The sequence below is a fragment of the Neolamprologus brichardi genome, chromosome 3, assembly GCF_056152115.1.
Source record: "Neolamprologus brichardi isolate AB-2024 chromosome 3, ASM5615211v1, whole genome shotgun sequence".
NCBI lineage: Eukaryota > Metazoa > Chordata > Actinopteri > Cichliformes > Cichlidae > Neolamprologus > Neolamprologus brichardi.
This window is the reverse complement of record NC_142106.1, coordinates 45,171,703-45,191,947: the sequence shown is the minus strand read 5'-3', so window position 1 is coordinate 45,191,947 and position 20,245 is coordinate 45,171,703. Positions and strand designations below refer to the sequence as shown.

At 39.5% G+C, this 20,245-nt stretch overlaps 1 protein-coding gene across 1 annotated transcript; it reads right to left on the bottom strand.

Moving 5' to 3' along the window:
• Nucleotides 1-1,707: 1,707 nt before the first annotated feature.
• On the bottom strand, nucleotides 1,708-19,960 carry nectin4a (nectin cell adhesion molecule 4a). Its single transcript, XM_006802599.3, has 11 exons — nucleotides 19,542-19,960; nucleotides 14,752-14,949; nucleotides 14,008-14,175; nucleotides 12,350-12,628; nucleotides 11,740-11,857; nucleotides 7,477-7,631; nucleotides 7,215-7,374; nucleotides 6,784-6,859; nucleotides 6,441-6,503; nucleotides 3,992-4,180; nucleotides 1,708-3,856 (listed from the first exon to the last, which is right to left on the bottom strand). The coding sequence occupies exons 1-11, from the start codon at nucleotides 19,594-19,596 to the stop codon at nucleotides 3,467-3,469; spliced, it is 1,851 nt and encodes a 616-aa protein (XP_006802662.2). The 5' UTR covers nucleotides 19,597-19,960; the 3' UTR covers nucleotides 1,708-3,466.
• Between the last annotated feature and the right edge of the window lie 285 nt (nucleotides 19,961-20,245).

The window sequence follows — 20,245 nt, the reverse complement described above, 5'->3', positions numbered from 1 at the left end:
TCTTTTCTGAGGGTCAGGCAGGATTATGAGGCAGGTGACGTGTGCAGTCCTTCCACAAAACCATGGACCCTCACAGACCTGTACAGTCACTGGTTTGGGGTAATTTGTAATTAGAAGGGCTAAGGAGTTAGCAAATCCCTGCATAAGTTAGTTCTAAATGGCTTGTTTTTATTTATTAAGTTAGTGGCTGTTCTTTAATATCTGTGATGAAGGTAAAAATACCACAAGCAATTAGTTTTGTACATTCATCCTCTGTGATTTTGAGTTGGCCCTTTCCTGTCAGTATAAAGGTGTTTAACTGCACATTTGATCTTAGTATTAGAGAAAGCAGAGCACTTTCAACAACATATCTAAATATAAATACATAAATGTAAGAAATCTCTTGCGTCTCTCTTTGGGCATACATTTTAAGAAATAAAAGTGTGAAATTACATTTCTAAAAAAAACACTGGTAGCTCATTCTCCAGTCTGCCCTGTTATTACAAAACAAAATTTTTCTTAATTCACAGGAAACATCCTGTTTTTTAAATTTATTTATTTATCTTTTTTGTTTTGTTTTGTTACTATGGATGAAAAAAAGAGACATTTTGATAGTATCAGAATCAGTAGTTAAAAAAAATAACAGAAAGGATCCTGTCATCTAATTGTTTATCTATTAGTTTTGATGCATGAATTTCCATAAGGGAGGGGAAAACATTAAGATGCATGGAAAAATTAAACTCCATCATGTTTATGATAGCTGTCCAGTGGTCTGAACTGGAGTCTTTACCAGACCGATTTATGTTTGACACCTTAGGAAAACCCCAACAATCAAACAAGCACATATGAGTAAGCACTCTGTGACAGTGGGGAGGAAAAACACCCTTTTAACAGGAACAAAGTAGGGCAGAACCAGCCACTCCTCCTGCTGTGCCTGTGGTTTGAGGACTCTGACAGTTAGCATGACTCAAGGGGTGCTGATTCATTTAAACATATTCATCCTGTTGCAACCAAGATGACTACATTAACTCTGATGAAGCAATGGGATATATGGACAATGCAGTGATAGAAGCCACTGGACAGGAACTAAAAATATAGTAAATTATTCAGAGGCCAAGACGTTTCTTTAAGGTTTAGTTTGCTACGATAACTACAACAAAAGAGCAAAAACTGTCGATATCCCAACGTCCCCGCTTTGAGCACCGCAGCCATCATTGAGGAGCAATGAAGATTTCTTCAAGTGAAAAAACACATCTGATGGGATGATGAAGCTCCTATTACAAGGAGAGCCTCTGGGAAAGGAGACCAGAAGTCCCAGGAGCTGCAGTGAAAAGGTTAATTAGCCTCCTAATTCTGCAATTAACAGTACCTACTGAGCGGGAGCACTGAGACTGAAGAGGGAAGAATTGGCGTTAAACTTTATACATTTTTTGATTTCAGCTGTGAGGGCAGATGGGTTTAAATACCTGGGATCAACTGTGATGTATGATTTGGAGATGAAGTCGGGAGGTGGAGGTGGCAAAGATGTTCTTTGGGAGCAAGACCAAAGAGGGGGATTATGGATGAAGTAAAGGAGGACATGCAGACGGTTGGTAGAGACAGACTGGAGCAAGAAAACTACAAAATGTAATAGTTTCTGTGCCTTCAGTTTTTTCTACAATATAAAAAATAGTTTAAAAAAATGAATGAACAGGGGTAACTAAAGTGCTGTACACCTGCACCTTTAGAAAAACCACATACATTTATTTCAACCCATCAGTACTAGCTGATAACCATCCAAAGCTCTCCAAATAATTAGAAATCCAGGCAAATGTCCAAAAAGATCATCTGGATCACAATCTTTCATAGTTGGTTAGTTCTGCAGTTTGTTGCCTCAGTCAGGCCCCTGCACTTTCCAGCAGTATACATCAGGGGGCGCTGTCTGCAAATGCAACCCGCTTTCAGACATTATGGCTTCTCATTTGTTAGGTGCCACAAACTGTCCCAGCACACTTTTTACACAACTAAAACAACATCAGACAAGTGTCTCGGAAAAAAGTCGTATTTACAGCAGATAACATAACAAAAAGGAAACAATACAATTATACAATTGTACAATAAAATGTATGTAACAAACAATATAATACTTCATATTTATCAGAATAGCAAACCTGTTATTTTTTTTCATGTTTTCCCTTTGGCACATTTTCCCCAATACTCATAACAGATATTTTTTTTTTTAAAAATGTGTACACAGATAAACAATACATGTTTGGCTTTTATGCTGCAATCAAAGGCTGTAACATGTCCCTGTGAAACTCCTTTTGGAAAGACACAGTCCTCTTTTGGAGGAAATGTTCCAAACTGTACAGAAAGTCCATATTTGGCAACCTTTTTTTTTTTTTCATTTCTATGATCTGCTTTGTGAGAATCCAGGAATACTTACAGACTCTGATCAATTCTAACTATGTTTTCCAAATATTTGGCAGCTTTTCCAGATTCCATTGACGTTGAAATTCATACTGTGTGTGTAAACATCGACAGACTAAACATAAATGCACTCTAATGTATTAAGTGTGCATGCTTCGTATATGCTTTTTTATCTCTAATCTTATATATGTATACATCAGTATGTTTGCAGTACACATGTACTATGTGCACGTGAAAGAGGCCACTGAGGCAGAAGGATGTGTGACCTGGCAGATGGATGCAGCACATTTTATTTGTTGTTGTTACTATGCTGTGTCTTTGTTACTTCAGATTTAAGTATTACAGCTCTATTTCAAAGGCGTTTGTAGTTTTCTTTGTTTGGTTTTTTTGTTCTTTGTTTTTTTAAGAAAAGGGAGATCACTCGTGTATTTGTACAGATTTACAGATCACTACATGTAAGGGACATTAATCTTGTTTAGGCATTAAGGTTTCATCTGATTCAAACTGTCTCAGTGCCTACGGCGCCAGGACAGTAAGACAATATGAAGGTATGGAGGTTGCAGGTGTGGCCAGAGATGAACAAGCCAAAAAAAAATCTGGATCAGGTCCCAACCAATGTTGTGTAAGAGAATGTAACACAGGCAGTTACTCTTACACTCACCACAACCAAATCAGAAGTCCACCCTCAACACAGAGCTGTTGCAATCTCCTTTTTAGATTTACCGACTTTCCCACAGCCTTGTTTACTCCTCCTGTATTTCCTGGTTTTTCCACAACGAGTGCTTTCGATATCCCCTCATAAGCTCGGGCAGCTGCATTCACCTGTCACCTGCAGCTGCGTAGAGCAACAGCTGTGATGTGAAAGCTCAGAAAGGAATATCGTCGGTGATGATGCTGAATTAGCTGCACTGGAAAATGTGTGATATTGTCTTTAGTTTCCAGTAGCTCTGCAAACATTTGGGGAATACACCCAAACAGCAGGCAGCAATAAGAAATGCCCTAAAGATGCTTTGGAGTCAACCGCATCCACAAAAGCGATGCAGTTCTGTAGTTTCACGTATTATTTTCTCACCAGCTGTTAAACTATTTGAGCCTTGTGGATTATAGAGGCATGGGGATTGACCGGATGGGGGCTTGGGATCCTTTTGTATTTTAACAAGCCATTACTGGGGTGGCAGGGCACGCTGTGACCCTCAGACACCTGAGAGCTGTTCGTCTCGCTGTCTTGATCAAAAGGTTGCTCTTGACTGGCAGGACCGCCCAGCCCTTCGTCCACTTCATCATCGTCGTCCCTTATGGGTGGGCAGGTGCTGCTCACGGGAGGGTGTTGGTGATTTTTGGTGATGCTTCCCAGTCGCAAACCCACATCCAGTGGGACGACGGGGCTGCCGTTCATCGACCTCAGAAAGTCGGGCGTTTGCATTCTCTGAGGCAATTGCGTGAGAGGAGGGTGGTAGTGAGTTTCCGGCTGCAAAGACACAGAACAGATTTTGATTGCATCATCATCAGGTTAACTATGCAGTGGTTAGTAATATGGAGCCGAGGCATTCCACAGTTTGGCGAACTCAAGCCTTGACACGCACAAGTGCCTTGACACACTTACCAAAGATAAAGAGCTGTTTTTCACATATCTCTCCACTCTGAGTCGGCTTTCCTCGTCTCTGTCCAGAGGCCTTTCTCTCCCCCTCCGGGAGTTGTTGTATATGGCTGGTCTGCCCAGAGAGTCATACGCAATTCCTCCACCCCGACTGCCTGAGATAGTAGATCGGCTGTCACGGCACTGAGGCTGCTCCTGTTTATGGCATGGAAACAAAACACTAGTAACTATTACTCGACACACTGATTTGGTGCATAGATTGTAGCAATTCTATGCTCAAAACAATAAAATTGCTACAAACATTCTCCCCAAATTCACATAAAAAACACATTTTTTAAAGCATCCCTGATTATAGTTAGATCATTTACTTACATGTATATTTAAAAAAAAAGTGGTTTTAAAACAATAGCTTAGCATTAACTGGGGGAATGTGCTGTCTTGCTGACAGATGAAAAAAATTGGTATTACTGTGTAATATCCCTTTAACCATTATAAAGCTAAACCTGGAAGTCTTCAATAAAGTCTTCCAAAAAGGAGTTGACATAATATTGATGCCAATAGTTTGATGTTAATTAAATAAATAAAAAATGACATAATTAGTTATGTTAAAATAAATAAATAAATATAAATAATAATAAAATACATTAAGTTTTAATGGAAAATAGTCTGTTATTTATTTGCATTAAATTAGTCACCGTTTTCAAGAAATTCAGAGGACAGTATTGGATAATATATTAGGATAATATAAAAAAATATAGGATAATATATTAGATATAAGGGATTTATTTATTATTATTTTGGGCCCCAAACTTCACTCCAGGTCCTGATTGAATCAGTAGTTACCTTTCACTAAAACGTGAAAGGTAACTACTGACTCTTAACACCACATTACATAGTAATATATATGTAATATTGAACAAATATGTAAGACTGCGTTCTTCCATTTGCGCAACATCTCTAAAATTAGAAATATCCTGTCTCAGAGTGACGCTGAAAAACTAGTTCATGCATTTATTACTTCCAGGCTGGACTACTGCAATTCATTATTATCAGGATGTCCAAAAAACTCACTGAAAAGCCTTCAGTTAATCCAAAATGCTGCAGCAAGAGTACTGACAGGGACTAGAAAGAGAGAGCATATTTCTCCTGTTTTGGCTTCCCTTCATTGGCTTCCTGTTAAATCCAGAATTGAATTCAAAATCCTGCTCCTCACATACAAGGTCTTAAATAATCAGGCCCCATCCTATCTTAATGACCTTGTAGTACCATATCACCCTATTAGAGCACTTTGTTCCCACTCTGCAGGCCTACTTGTTGTTCCTAGAGTATTTAAAAGTAGAATGGGAGGGAGAGCCTTCAGTTTTCAGGCCCCTCTTCTGTGGAACCAGCTTCCAGTTTGGATTCGGGAGACAGACACTATCTCTACTTTTAAGATTAGGCTTAAAACTTTCCTTTTTGCTAAGGCATATAGTTAGGGCTGGACCAGGTGACCCTGAATCCTCCCTTAGTTATGCTGCAATAGATGTAGGCTGCCGGGGATTCCCATGATGCATTGAGTTTTTCCTTTCCAGTCACCTTTCTCACTCACTATGTGTTGATAGACCTCTCTGTATTGAATCATATCTGTTATTAACCTCTGTCTCTCTTCCACAGCATGTCTTTTATCCTGTCTTCCTTCTCTCACCCCAACCGGTCGCAGCAGATGGTCCCGCCCCTCCCTGAGCCTGGTTCTGCCGGAGGTTTCTTCCTGTTAAAAGGGAGTTTTTCCTTCCCACTGTCGCCAAAGTGCTTGCTCATAGGGGGTCATATGATTGTTGGGCTTTTCTCTGTATCTATGAAGCGCCTTGAGGCGACATTTGTTGTGATTTGGCGCTATATAAATAAAATTGAAAATTGAATTGAATAGTGACATATGTCTGAGCTAAACATTGTCATTTTAACTCTCTTTAAAAGAATCAGCCACTATTTTTGCTCTTCTGATAAAGTTGTAAAGGCCAAATCATGGACTTATTATCAGCCTAGAAAACCAACTAAGCATCAAATAAAAATGAGAATGAGGACAAGAAGTATAAACACGTGAACCCAAAATTCTTCTCCCCTCAATTTTGTTTGCTTTATACCTTATCTAAAGGAGGGAATTCATCTGTCCACAGTAACAAAGTTTCTAACCTTCCAATTGCACCGCGCTACATTATACTTCACCAATTAGAGCTGCTGGCTTGCAGTTGTAGTTGGTTGTAGTTTAAAACAGCCTAATGTCTGGCCTAATTCTCAGCATGAACTTTAGGGCCCATAGAGAGGAACAGAGATGTTAAAAGAGAGAAAAAGCTGTGATGCACTACATGCAGATTCGAAATGTTGAATCTCAGAACTTAGCCATCTGGCATCTGGCTAGTAAAGCCTCAGTCCCAGGCCCTGGCCCTGCATGCAGATTTATATAGATACGCAGACTGACCCCAAGGGAAGACAGGCTGTTCCTCAGTGTTCCCTCCACCCTCAGAGGGATGTTTTCCTCTGTCTGCAATCAAAAGAAACACAACAAAATTCTAAATCATGAAAAAATCTGTGCATTCAAACTTACCATACTATGCTTTGATTATTTTAAAACTGGTGGTATTATTGATAGAAGATATGAATATTTATCTGTTGCGACTAACAAATGCCGGTGGTTATATTGAAGTATTTGGAGTTAGTCAGAGTGAAATCTGAACATTGAAAACAGGTTCGTGTGATACAAGTGGTCCACTGATTTGAATCAGTGCTGAGCAGTGTGTGAGAGAATAATCATGCAAACGTACCGTTCTCCTGGTGTCTGTACTCATGGAGTTCATTCTCCTGATAGAGGCTTGTCTGGAGAGAGTGTGTATTTCCTCCCTGTGAGGAAAAAAAGAGCGAAAAATTAATTTCTAAATGGCACTGAGGCTTATAATGCCACGTGTGTTATTCTCTGGCAGCTCAAGTTATGCTAAAGCTTCATTTTTGAAATTTAGTTTTCATGCATATTTGTGCCTGCTGTTAATTTACAAGTCCCCCACACAGAGTCATTTAGCCTGTGCATTTTACACTTTATGCTCCTCTAATTTTACACGCTCCACTGTTGTATCTGTCAGCTGGAATATCCTTAATAGCTGTGATTTGCCCCATTTTTTATATATTCTTCTCAGCCTGCGGATATTATTAATTCATCTCATCTTATTGCATCTTAATTAAACATCACATTATCTCATACTTTTTCTCAGTCAGCTGTCTCTTTAGCTTCTTGTTCTTGCGCTTGTGGTAACATGTGACAGCAATGATGATGGTGAGCAACAAGATCAGGAGCCCAATGGCCACGCCCCCCACAATGAACATCAGCTCCTTTTCAACACTTGTCTGCTTCAGGGGAATTTCTGTGAAGGTAGAGTTAGAAAGATTAGAATTAAACGGATATGCACTTCTATACACATAGTTTATATTACTTTGACAAGTATGTTGATACTGCTGCCATCTACCTCCCACATTAATCTCCACCTCTGTCTTTCCAACTCCCACTTCATTCGTTGCCACACACTGATAAGTGCCCGCATCTGAAAGGTTAAGGGGTCGCCCAAAAGCTAGCGTTCCATTCGGGTGTTCGATGATGCCTGTCGGCAATTCTCCATCTTTCCTGTAGAGAGAACGTACGCAGACAATACTACATTACAGTGGATCCACACCAATGTATGTCACCTTCAATCTTGAACTCTCTGGACAGGTTGCCAGTCTGTTTGAAGGCTAACAGATAAGAACCCAGAGAGAGCCCATACAAACATGTTTACCCTATTAGGCTCAAGTGTCCTAAAAAAATTGCACTTTCCCTCCAATAAATGAGATAAATTAGAGTTTATTTGCTGAGTGTCCGAGTCGCTAACAATGTTAGATCCACTTCAAAGAAAGTTCAGTGACGCCGGCTTATAGCAAGAGCAAAAAGTGTTTATCACTGTCATCATGCAGAAGTGAGTTTCGCTGACTCCTCTCACAAAGATTCATAACCTCCTGCAAAGTGGATGCTCCACCCCCAGCATTATAAGTTAAACAGTGATCCGACAGCCTAGACTCACTAGATAAAAGCCAGCTGGAGTGTTTGAGGTAACTCGGGGGCAAAAAGCAAAAATATCACAAAGTATTTGTCAAATATTTGTTTTTCTTGTTACTGATTTATTTCTAAGTTTAGATATTATTAAAGTATACGTAAAATATAGTGTGTACATACAAAAACAGTAGTAGAAACGCGCTAGCTAGCCACAACAGCTATGGGATATAAATACAACAAGCTTGCTAGCATTAGCTGATAACTGTCACTCCACCCTCCTGTCCTAAGGTGATAAATAATGGCTGTAAACAAATGATACCAATAAATAAATAAATAATGCCAAGGCTTCAAGGTACAGCCACCTGAAAGCAATGGGTGACTTTGGTGTACCTTTTTCCATTTTTTATGGTAAAGACTCTTTCATAGCTTGCAGACTTGTATTATTTAGATAATAATTCGGTGGGACATGGCGTGCTCGCATAATGATAACAATCAATTCCACAAGATCTTAAAGAAAATTAAACACCCCATCCACCAGCAACACTAATTATAGTTCTGTACCTTCTAGAAGAGAACTTAATGATATAGTTGCTGAACACATTGTTTATCTACTGTATCATGTCAAAAATCAAACAGCTACCTGTGGGGCTGAGAAATGCAGCCACAGAGAGAACTTATTCCTCACAGACAACCATGTTAAAATACCCAAATTAGTTAGCAGGGATCTGTCTGTACATTGTACCGGAACAGTTTATGAATGCAGCTTGCTAACCAAGCGTCCTAGTATGAAATAATAATTTATCTCGCCATCTTCTGGGGCAATAATGGTTACTTCTAGATCCAATAAAGTAGCACAATAGAGACTAAAAGACAAACAACGAGACTTCAAAGTGCAAAGCCCCGAAACTACTGGGTGACGTGGCTGCATCTTTTACATACAGTTAAAAAAGGACACAACTTGAACATTCTCAGAATTACATCTTCTTTTGTAAAGAGGCCACTCTATAATGTAATCTATTTTAGAGATGTCATAAGTGTGTTGCATAGAACTCTTGTTTCACAGAGTGGTCTGTGTTTAAGCAGAAAAGAGGAACCATATACATGTACTGCATACGCAACACATTTTCATGATAACATCTCACACAGATCTCACGCTACTTCCTTTTCCTCCACCCTCCACCCCTGCCTACCTGCTCCTACTAGTTAACTTCTGATATTTGCTCATCCCTTTCCCTTTTACTTCTCATCCCCCTCCTGCTCCCTCCTTCGTGTGAAACTGTCTCATCTGTCTGCTCTCGGCACAAGCCGGAACATGACACTGTGACAGCAGCTATTACTTCACCTGCCGCCATTTACTAACAGGTTTTCCCAGTGTGCTGTGTGTGCGTGCGTGTGTGTGTGTGTGCGTGTCCACATGAAATGCATATATGTAAAAGGTGATTGTGAGGTGATACAACTTGATGTGTGAACTTTAATATATATCTTTTCTCATGTGTTTGAATGTGTGTGTGTGTGTGTGTGTGTGTGTGTGTGTGTGTGCGCGCGCGCGCATACACAGTCATTCATAAGTCTGTAAGCTTGTATACACGGTGTGTGCCTCTTAATCTTTACTCACAAAACCTCCTTTCATAAGGTATGTTCCTGTTTTGATAACTAATAAAAAAAGTATTAGATGCTTTACTTTCTGTCAAAACAGCGAAAACATAACCAAACATTTGCTCTTTTTCTTGTTGTTTCTTTCAAAAACTTAAGATAGATAAACATATTTTCTGCGTGTTTTTCCCCCGTGAAAGCCCAACTGTCACATGCCTCGATTTAATGGGTGCCATTCCTCTTCCAGCTTTTCAAGGCCTGCATTTTTTCTAGCTACACCACACCCTGAGAACATATTAATGCATTGAAACAAACAGCTTAAAATGACAGCTGGTGACTCAAGCAGAAGAACTGAAACACCTGAGTCAAACTCTCAGCTGGCTGAAAGCAGGGCTTCTCCTGAATGAGCTGCCTTCCAGCCTCCCATTGAGGCCGCAGAAGCAGGAAGTGACAGTGAAATGAGGTTGTTTGGTTAAGACTACGTCCACGCTAATGCGTTTTTGTTTGAAAACGCATCATTTTCTCTCCGTTTTGGCCTCCCGTCCACACTGAGACGCCGTTTTCACTCATGGAAAACGCAGCATTTTGAAAACGCTCTCGAAAACGCATACATTTGGAAACGGTGCTATCGCGTCGCAGTGTGGACACTCAAAAACGCAGACTTTCTAAAACAATGACGCATGTTAGTCATATGATGCAGTCATGTGACCAATTAAACTAAGATAGCGGAGGGCATTATACAGCAGTGGTTTTGTTTGCTCTGAATTTTGACAGCCCTATTAAAGATTAATATCAGTCTGTACATGCTCCAGATAGCTTTTCTTCAAATTCTTTAACACTCACTTGGTTTTGCAACTTTGTGCTTTTGTGTTACTCGCAGCAACAACTCCACCTCATTGTTAGTCCATATAAAAAACTCGGTGCTTTTCCTCAACATTCTGCCACAAAGTTTCAAAGAGCCGGAAAGTAAATAAGCAGCAGACTAAATGAGGCAGGTCAAATCTTCTTGCGTTTCAGGCATGCGCAGTACTGGAAGGTAAGCGTTTTTGGCCGTTTCAATGTGGACGTTTTCAGACGAAAACGCCGTTTTCAAATCTATCCGGGCTAGTGTGGACGTAGCCTAAATCATGAGAAAAAGGGCGGAGATACTTCCCGGCTACATCGCAAAAGGTTAATGCAAGCAACCGTAAATACATGTGTAATATGGGTATACACTCAAAAGTCACCATAAGCGAAAATTGGGGTAAAAAATCTGTTAGCTGTGAGAAGTACTGGAATAAATTTGACAGATGTATGATGGCAAAAGCACACTATGAGGATTTCATGTAAGGCCTTCACAATTATCAATGCAAAAACACTGATGCTAATGATATCACCACAATATTTAAATATAATTCAAATGTAAGTGCATGAACTGTATATATAGATATGTAAAATATACAATATTTAAGTTGATTTTAGTCCATTTAACTGGAAATTCAGGGTTAGTTTTCATAAATTTATAAATTAGACACAGACATTAGATTTAATAACATAAGCACGCAGGAATTATTGTGGAGGAAGCACTAGCTACACATTTCCATGAAAAGAATTTCAAAAGACAAGAAACTACCGTGATGTGTAGTCTACTGCCGGCATTGTGTAACTCCAGTTCACAGTTTCACCTATTCACAGTGGTGTCACCATTCCTCTTTCATTTTGCCATGTATGCACTTGTGCACATGCAGTGCAGTGTGTACCCAGCATAAGAGTATTACAGTAGTAATTAAAAGTTTTGTAAGTTTAATCATATTGTCTGGTGTCTTTCTGTGTGTTTAAGTAAACTCCTAATGTGTAAACAACATTGACTGTTGCTTCTACTAAGCATTTTCCAACAAGACTTGCTTATGTAATAGTAACTAATACATAATTAATAAGTAATAAAGTCACTGTAAGTTGGTGATGACCTGAATTTGCTTTCACCAAACATTAAATTAAAGTGGTGAAATCATGGGACACAAAACTGGCATCACGACTGGCGCTTCTGATAAAAGTAACCATGACCAGACAAATCAGACACTTAGTCATACAAACAGCAGACACCCAGAGAGATAGGTGGAGCCTACCATACCTGATCCAGGTGAAGACGTGTGGTTTGGGGTTTCCTCCACTCACGCAACTCAGGGCAGCGTTCTCCAGACCCACATACCAGTTTCCATTGTAGCCAGATACCTCTGCGTGCGGCGGATCTGAGAGAAAGGGTAATAATTTACCAACTTTAAACGCTTTGAGATGGAATAATCAGACTTTCAGCTGATGCAAAAATGAATGCAACATTTTACAAATAGTAAAAATCACTGCCACAGCTTAACTTCAGTGTAAGGCATTGTGAATGATAATGCATTAAAAATTAAGGAGGGGAAGTACTACTATTTTTTATGTATATTTAACACACTCTTCATCTTGAAAATGAAAGGTGAAGAGAGTTTTATAGATATAAAATGTAGGTCGTGTGAGCTAGACTTGCTAATATGGAGAGAAATGTGTGTAGCAACACAGTGTTCAGAAAGTCTCTTATGACTCTGAAGGGATCACAACAGTGATAAAAACAGGAAGTGCTTTAACTCTACAAATGCTTGTGTTTTTCATGATTTAAATGTGTCTCATTTCTGCACTACTGGATCATCTCAACTCTTTTGATTTTTAAAACCAGTTTGGGTGTAATGTGGAGGGAAACTCACAGTGCACTACCAGCTGGTTTTTTAACCTGCGGGGTTCCGAGTAAGTCGGATGCCAAACCAGGCAGTCCAACTTCTTTCCATTCATGCTTCTCAGGGGGTACAGGGAGAAGTGAGAGGAGACTGCCCCGGTGTCTGAGGTGCGATTGACCGACTTCCCGTTCAGTTCGGTGTCCCAGGAGAGCTGAGGCAGGGGTCGGGCTACGGAGCGGCAGGTAGCAACCTGGCTGAATTGCTGTCCCTCCACCACAGTCACAGAGTCGACTGTGGAAATGGGATGAGCTGGAAGAGGGATGGTTACAGTGTTTGATCAGGGAGGAGATAATGATGGTTAGATCAACACACTCAGCAGCCAGTGTTGAAGGCAGATGTACACTTAAACAGATATTTAAAGGTCTTTCTAAGTAAGCGTGTCTGGTCTTATGCAACATGCGGGTCGCAGCAAAAGTTTGCTCACTAATTAGAAGAGCGTGTGGCTACATTTTCAGAGAAGAAATGTGATACATAGTTTCTTTCTTTCCTCGTTTATTAGTATTAAACAACTTTATGGTAACAACAGCAATAACTGCTTATGCTTAAATATTTAAAGCTCAAATAAGATTTGAATGCTTTCAGGGTAATAAAATTAAGTGAGCATAGTTTTTTTTTCAGGCAGTCAGAGTTAATTTAAGTCTGCAGTCTTGTTAGATCAGCTGATAACAGCTGGTCTCAGTGTTGACAGCTCAGCTGATATGCTACTGAGCAAATCTCATGTAAAGCCATTTATTTAAAGTGCTTTAACCTGCCTACAGTTTCTTAAAGCTTATGCAAGCAACCTTCCTCCACCCCACATCCTCTTGATACTGTATCTATTTTAATCAGCGCCATATCAGTTCAGTACTGTGAGATCTTGCTGCCGCTGTCACGGTCAGACTTTCCATGTGTGGTAAAGTAAAGAGGGACAAAAGTGAAGCTATATCACCAAATATCAATTTTTGTAGGCAGTAATACCAATTTTCTTCAGAGTTAAGTAGAGCTGATGATGACTGATTTTGCTGTCGAATAATGCAGTTAACACTAATGATACCATTATAATAATAACGTTATTAGTGTTGATTTGCCTCTTAATGAGTTATAAACGAATAATCAAGAGTTGATTTTGGTCTGAATTCAAACCAAAGCAGAAAATCTTCAGTGCAACCTGATCAAGGCTTCTTTTGCTACATACTAGAGGAAACGTGTTGTTAGAGGTTGAATCGTAGAAGCACTTGTAAATTCTATATACTGATTATTACTTGCACTTGATTAGTTTTATTAATTCAAAAGTGTAGAACCATATATCGACAGTAAGACGATAAGATAATGTGAACGTTGGAAACACGACAAAAAATACTTCTGAACAATAAACTTCAATTACAACCTTAAACGTAAAAACCTGAAAATACAACCACTTGTAATGCCTTATTAGGTGTTACAAATGCTTAATCGAGTGACAAATACAGTCATGAGTAAGTGTGTTATTCACATTTTGTCTGTGTTACTGCATTATTAGTCATGTATTAGCTACGCCTTAATAAACTAACAACCTGGTGACAATATGAATTAGTTTCCATCCTTGAGAAGACAACATACTGTCTCATCTGTTGTGTATTGTATGCCAGAGTCATGGTGGAAGGACTCACTATGCACAAGGAGTGACAACTCTGTGTCAAAGTTTCCAAAGGGGAAAGTGCTGACATGGCAGGTGTACTTCCCCTCATCAGAGATCTTTGTGATCTTGATGACCAGAGACGAGTCCTTGGTGGGTTGGTTGCTGCTAAACTCCACGCGATCGGCCCACGGTCCGAACGCTACGGACAGACAGAGACAAAAAGAGAAAGACAGTTTAGGGAACCCAAAAGGAAGGATGCCACACAGAAAGTTAAATCCAGCAAGTTCAAAACAAACCTCAGGCTTTCTTTTTAGCACTTTCAGTTCCGTACACATGTTTGGATCCCTCTCTTATAACTGAAATTACGTTACAGCGTGGGCCATAATACCTTCTGTGAGCAAAGACTCCAATATCACCTAAAATTACACCAAACTATAAAAACGGTGCAAATATCAATTGAATTATTGATATCACGGTAACATTTTCAGCATCTCTGGCAAACTGCTTTTAGACATTTATGAGCTCATGCCTTGGTGCATGATATGTTTACTGGGAGGAGAAACAAAGCCACTAAATAACTCTTGTCAGCTAAAACAGACGCATTAACTTGCAATACAGGGAAACTTTGTGAGGGATTGATAAAGAAAACATTTCCCACTGTGAGGAAAAGGGAAGTAACTCAATGTGACAATTTTGTTTTTAGCACTTGGCAGAGGACATAAAGACAAGGTCGAGGGCAGAAAGAGAACTGGAGCTCAGACACAGTGCCAGTTACCTGTTTTTCCATTTACATGATGTGCGGTGATGATCTGCTCCTTGGCACCATCGGGTTTCTCCTGAAACCAGGTGACCTGCACCACTGTACTCTCGGCATCTGGCTCGTAGCGACAGGGTAGGATGGTCTCTTCCTCCGCCAGGGAAGTTAAGGAATAGTTTGGAGGAGGTGCCACAAAGTCTCCTTTTATCACTGTCACTGGAAGAGAAAGATAGGACCATAAATTCATCTGATATAAGAATCAAGTACTTGCAGCTAATTGACGGCACGGTGGCCTGTTCATCTCTAACACAGTGACACCGAGCTTGGCACGCTGGTCGTGAATACTAGAATTTGTCAATAGGTCTAGAAATTAAGAATGACTGAAGGAATCTCATTACAAGTGCCACATTTTTTAAATATTTTAACCAGAAAGTGGAACTCCTGAGACTCAAACACAAGCAAACTCTTCACAGAAGGACTCTGCCTGGGCTCAAACCCCAGACTCTTTTGAAGTGATCTACAGGCTTTCTGAAGCTCTTTTTTCTTTGCACATTGACTGCCTTTTCAATCATTTTCAGTCGATTCCTTATTAATAACAATTTTAAAGGAATGCTTGTTTCTTTGTTTTTTTATTAAGACAACTAACAGCAATTTATTAATCACTGAAGCCACCTAACGTAATAGAAGAACCAGGGTTGTGTCTCCAAATAACACACAACATAACAAAGAAGCAATTTTAGCAACTTGTTAATCCCAGCCTGTGGCAAAAACAAAGAATTTTTTTCCAATGTCTTTAATTGAATCTACAGAAAATGCAAATGCTTCATTGCAATTCTGCACCAACAGGCTGATTCCAGAAGAGCTAGAAGCCGAAATCTTGGCCGATCTCAGATTGGTGAACTGAACAAGTGGCAGGCATTTAAAAAGACGTACAGCAGATGAACATGAAAATGAAAACCTTAACTGTTCGATCTTAATCTCAAAGTCACATCCATGAGAAACAGAAAAAATTCCAACAAAGAAGAGATAGGACCTGAGAGATGGATCTAAAATTTCTGTTTCAATATGTACAGAGGACGTCAGGAGAGACGTACAACATCTGTGCACCACTGCAGAGCCGCTGTCAAGGTTTGGGGCTGCATTTCAGCCACGGATGTAGGAGATCGGGAATACTGATGGAATTATGAATACAGAAATGTACCATCTGGAAAGTGTCTGATTGGCATTGCTTCATTTTTCAGCATGATCCCAAACTCACTGCCAGTGCAGCAAAAGCATTTCTGGATAGAGAAACACACAATGGAGAACTATCACCTCAACAGAGGATGAAACAAAAGGCAGCAAAAAGGATTTTGAATGTCCTTCAAGAAGCCTGGAGAACTATTCCTGAAGACAACATCAGAAAATTAGAAGAAAAGAAAGAGTTCAGGATGTGTTAAAAAAAATAAAGTGACCAAATAGTGACCTTAAAGCTTGTTAGAAACACACAATCTCAGGTTTTTTTTTTTATTAAATCTTTAAATATACTATATAAATAATTCCATCTATTTTAAATTTTCCTGGCAAAATACAAAGAAATCACACTTTTAAACAGTGTTGTATATTTAAAAAGAGAAGTCTCAGTTATATGTGCCAGTAACTACTGTAACTTGTGTGCTGTAGTGGTGATAAGGCTTTTGACTTATTTTCTGTTTTCAACTTGCTACCTAAGGAAAAGTAAAAGCATACAGTTTTACATTAACACGAAGTTGCATCAGTTCTACAGTAACTTTGCGAAGCTGCTTTATGCTGTGCGTCAAAAGTCCCAGTTCAATTAAAAGCATAATAGTGTGGAAAATGGTGGCCTGGCTGTGCCGGAGTTACATATTATTTGAGTAAGCAAGCTGTGGTTATGTGGGGTGGCTATTTTGTCCGAGCACAGGAAGCCAGAGCTGCTTCTCGTACTGTCACGCTTTTCTGTTAAGCTGAGCCAACAAGCTGCAGGGTTTAATGCAGCTCTGATAGTAGTTTTGTCTTTTCGCCAAACTGTCTGGAAGGACTAAGCAACATTTAAAATGATTTCATTAATATAGTGTTTCAGGAGCAGAGTTTCAGTAGAGACGGGTGTGCACTAGTCTGACTGGCAGCAATATAGCTTTAAAAAAAATGGCAGTGTTTAAATGCAACGGATGAGGTTTGAAGGCACAGAGTTAGTACAGAAAACAAGCTGTATATCATAAGCATGAGTCAGTACAAGTGAAGATATGTCGTATAACTAGTTGTTCAAGATAAACTTTCAAAGAAACGAAATGCTCAGTGTCTGTACACAAACAAAGGGACCCCAGAAAACATAAAGTTAACACAAAGTGCATCGTATCACATGTCTCACTGTCACAAAGCAGCATTATTTGGTGCAAACCACAAGTTTACATAAATATCTTGGGTTTTTTTTTTACCATTCTCCCCTTCCTCCTTTCAGTTTGCTAACCTGTTTGGTCTCAACAGACTACAATCCTTCACATTACCTGCAATATGTGCAGCGCACTGTTACACGGTTTAAAACTGTATTTAATGCTTCTTTGCATTTGTGCATGTTCACTTTGGCACAATGCTAAAATAAAACTGAATTCAGTTTTGTGGAAGTTTTGCCTATACGCACAATGCCTGCTGTCATATTGCTGCTCTTAGATCAAGCTGGAGTTGATTGAGTTGATACTACGACGCCACCATTTCCGGTTGTCGAGGCATCTAAAGGCTGAAAGCTAAAAACAGCTTGCTTGCTAATAAGGTTACAAGGTGTAGTTTTGTTTGTAATACTAACCAGAACTGAAAACTCTGGTTGTTTTCATTCAAACTTTTCAGCTGGTTTCTAGCAGCTAGAATAAGTCAGTTTATCCACATAAGTTAGTTTTCATTCGAGCTTTTAGTAATATTCATATTTTCATTCATGGCTTCGTTCGGACGTTGATTCAGTAGCTGATGTGGTAGAATCTGTTCAGATATGTCCGTGGGGACGATGTGATTCATGCATTTACCAGCAGACCTGATGACTCTTCTCATCAGACAGGTGTGTTTTTTTTTCCATGAACGTGTGTGTGTATGTGTCACCCTGATGTTTAAACCTACTTTGGAATCTGCCTGTGCTGCATTACTGGAATGATGCCCAGCCTACCCTGCTTTTATGGGATTGAAAGGTTTTCTTCAGTCTAGTGTAGCATTATCTGTTCATGTTAACTTTTTCCAAGTCATTTTTGTCCATGAATTACCTGAAAAGTTCACATCTCATTCAATATTTGTTTTTTTTTTTGTTTTTTTAAGCATGCACCCCAAGTCTCACAAAAGATGTATAATAGCACCAATCCATAAACTTAAGGACTGATTCAGGCTAAATTATGATGTATTGTTTAAAACCAAAAATGTCCATGGCTGAAGCAAAGACAAAAAAGCCACATAAATTACACAAAAAACACACTCAAATGCATAAGTAGAAACTGGAAGGGTACTCAGAGTCATGACACAAAGCCCTATGTCCACTGTTGTGATTTAAAGATAAGAAATCAGGATCAGGATCTCTTACCTTAAAATCACATACACATCTTACATCTCTACAATGGTGAGAAAGAAGATATGTATGTAGGTAGATGAGAGCAGACTGCCAATAGTGAGATGGTGACAGACAATAGCACCTAGCAAAGAAAGCTTAGACAAAAAACAAGAGGAAGTGCAGCGTCCACAAAAAGACTGCGGGCACTTTTTAAAGTGTCATTGAGTTTTATTGTTGAGAAAGATAAATATAAATGACTTATTTGATAATAAATAAATTTGATGTCCATCTCTCAAAGATCTGACCGCTGCACAGCTTATGCGCTAATGTGCAGCTTTTACAATGACAAACAGTATATAATATAAACCACAGCCATTCAGACTTTGAGTAAACAGTGTTTGACAAACACTGTAAGAGTGAAGTAAGTAAGAACTAGCTTTCAGTAAGGTTTTCAAACAGATGTGGGTAATGACCTTACCTTCTATCTCAGATCAATCTGACTGATTCTGACTCACAGGCCTTATCCCCTTTGAGCTTTAAGCGAAAGTTTAAATCATTTGACATTACATTTGAGTAGTGATGTTTGTACATAGTATTTAAATTTGAAATAAATAGTGGGCCCAGGATAGAGCCTTGCGGAACACCTGTAGACAACATGGGAGTATTTGCATTTCTGGGTAAATGTAGCGACATTATATTATAACGTTGGGTGTTGTGTTTAAGTATATGTAGTAGAAAGTCTTATGAAGGCTGTGTGGATATTATTTATCATATCGTCACATTTTTGAATGACATATTTATACTTAAGCAGCACACACACATACACACTAGGAGGATCCACAGAGTTCATATGAATGCAGCAGAAAGAAGCGTATTGATCAACAGCAACCAGTTTTTCCAGAAACAGAAGCCAGGAGTGTTTCCTAACAGCCCTCCTCTATGTATTCTTGAGAAAAACTGACTATGCCTTTAGAGGTTGCAAAACATAGCTCATGAATATGCTTCAGATACTGTATTAGGCCTTAATAGGGTACAGGAAAACCAAAGTGTGCATCATGATATTTTTAAAAGGCCTTTTTTAACTTCCGATGCGTTTGATGTGTGACACACAGCTGCTTTAGCGCTGTGAATAGTGGAGTACAGCAGCGCATAGGCAACACATTAAACAATCACAGCACAATAAAGGGGTCAGTAAAGGCAGGGGATAAAGATATTTAGTATTAAAAGAATACAAAACATGTTTAAATATCATTTTCATCAGACTTCATATGAGCGCTTCTCTTACCAAAGACACGGAGGACAAAGAGGCACAGAGAGAGTCTGTTCAGCAGAGATGTCATTCTCTCTGGGAGTTGCTGTTAACTGTGCACAACTTTTGACAATTTCAGCAGTGGAAGAAAGCTCATAAGTCCAGGTAATACGATCCTAACTGACAGGCAGGCTCGAAGCATTGAGGCACGCTCATGCCTCGTACTGCCGGATCATCCTTGGAGATGTTTTTTTTTTTTGAGAACCAGATCCCTTTGAGAAATGGAAAAACTGTGCGCAACCCCGTCCTTGTGAAAAAGTTAAATCCTTTGAGTTTAGAGTCCTGTATGGTTGTTAAGCCCACGCCATCATGTTTGCCCTTTAGACGTATAAGTTGCAGCGTTACCTGTTTGGGATACACCTGTTTGAGCTACACCCCTCGCGCTCTCTCGCTCTCTCGCTCTCGCTCTGACATACACACACACCTAACAACCCCACAAGCCACAAACACACACTCACGCACACACAGCTGCGGGAAAAAAAAGTCACCTTTCCGGTTTGGTTGAGGCAACATGACAGTTATTTTCTCGTCTTTACTTGCTCTGCTCAGAGGAGAGGCAGGTGAAAAGCAGGCACAAAGACGCTGTTTAAAAGAATGAATGTTTCGCTTTAATACTCACCCTGATACTAAACTAGTGCCTCCTCCCTCATAACGAAAGCTAATTAATCCTTTAATTTAAA

Bases quoted from the DNA above. Each gene is read 5' to 3' on its own strand.
- nectin4a (XM_006802599.3), bottom strand. From the start codon at position 19,596: ATGACATCTCTGCTGAACAGACTCTCTCTGTGCCTCTTTGTCCTCCGT. The intron at 14,176-14,751 runs GTAACTGGCACT...GTCTGTCCGTAG, and splicing joins TCATGTAAATGGAAAAACAG to CGTTCGGACCGTGGGCCGAT. The intron at 11,858-12,349 runs GTGAGTTTCCCT...CCTTTCTCTCAG, and splicing joins AAACCAGCTGGTAGTGCACT to ATCCGCCGCACGCAGAGGTA.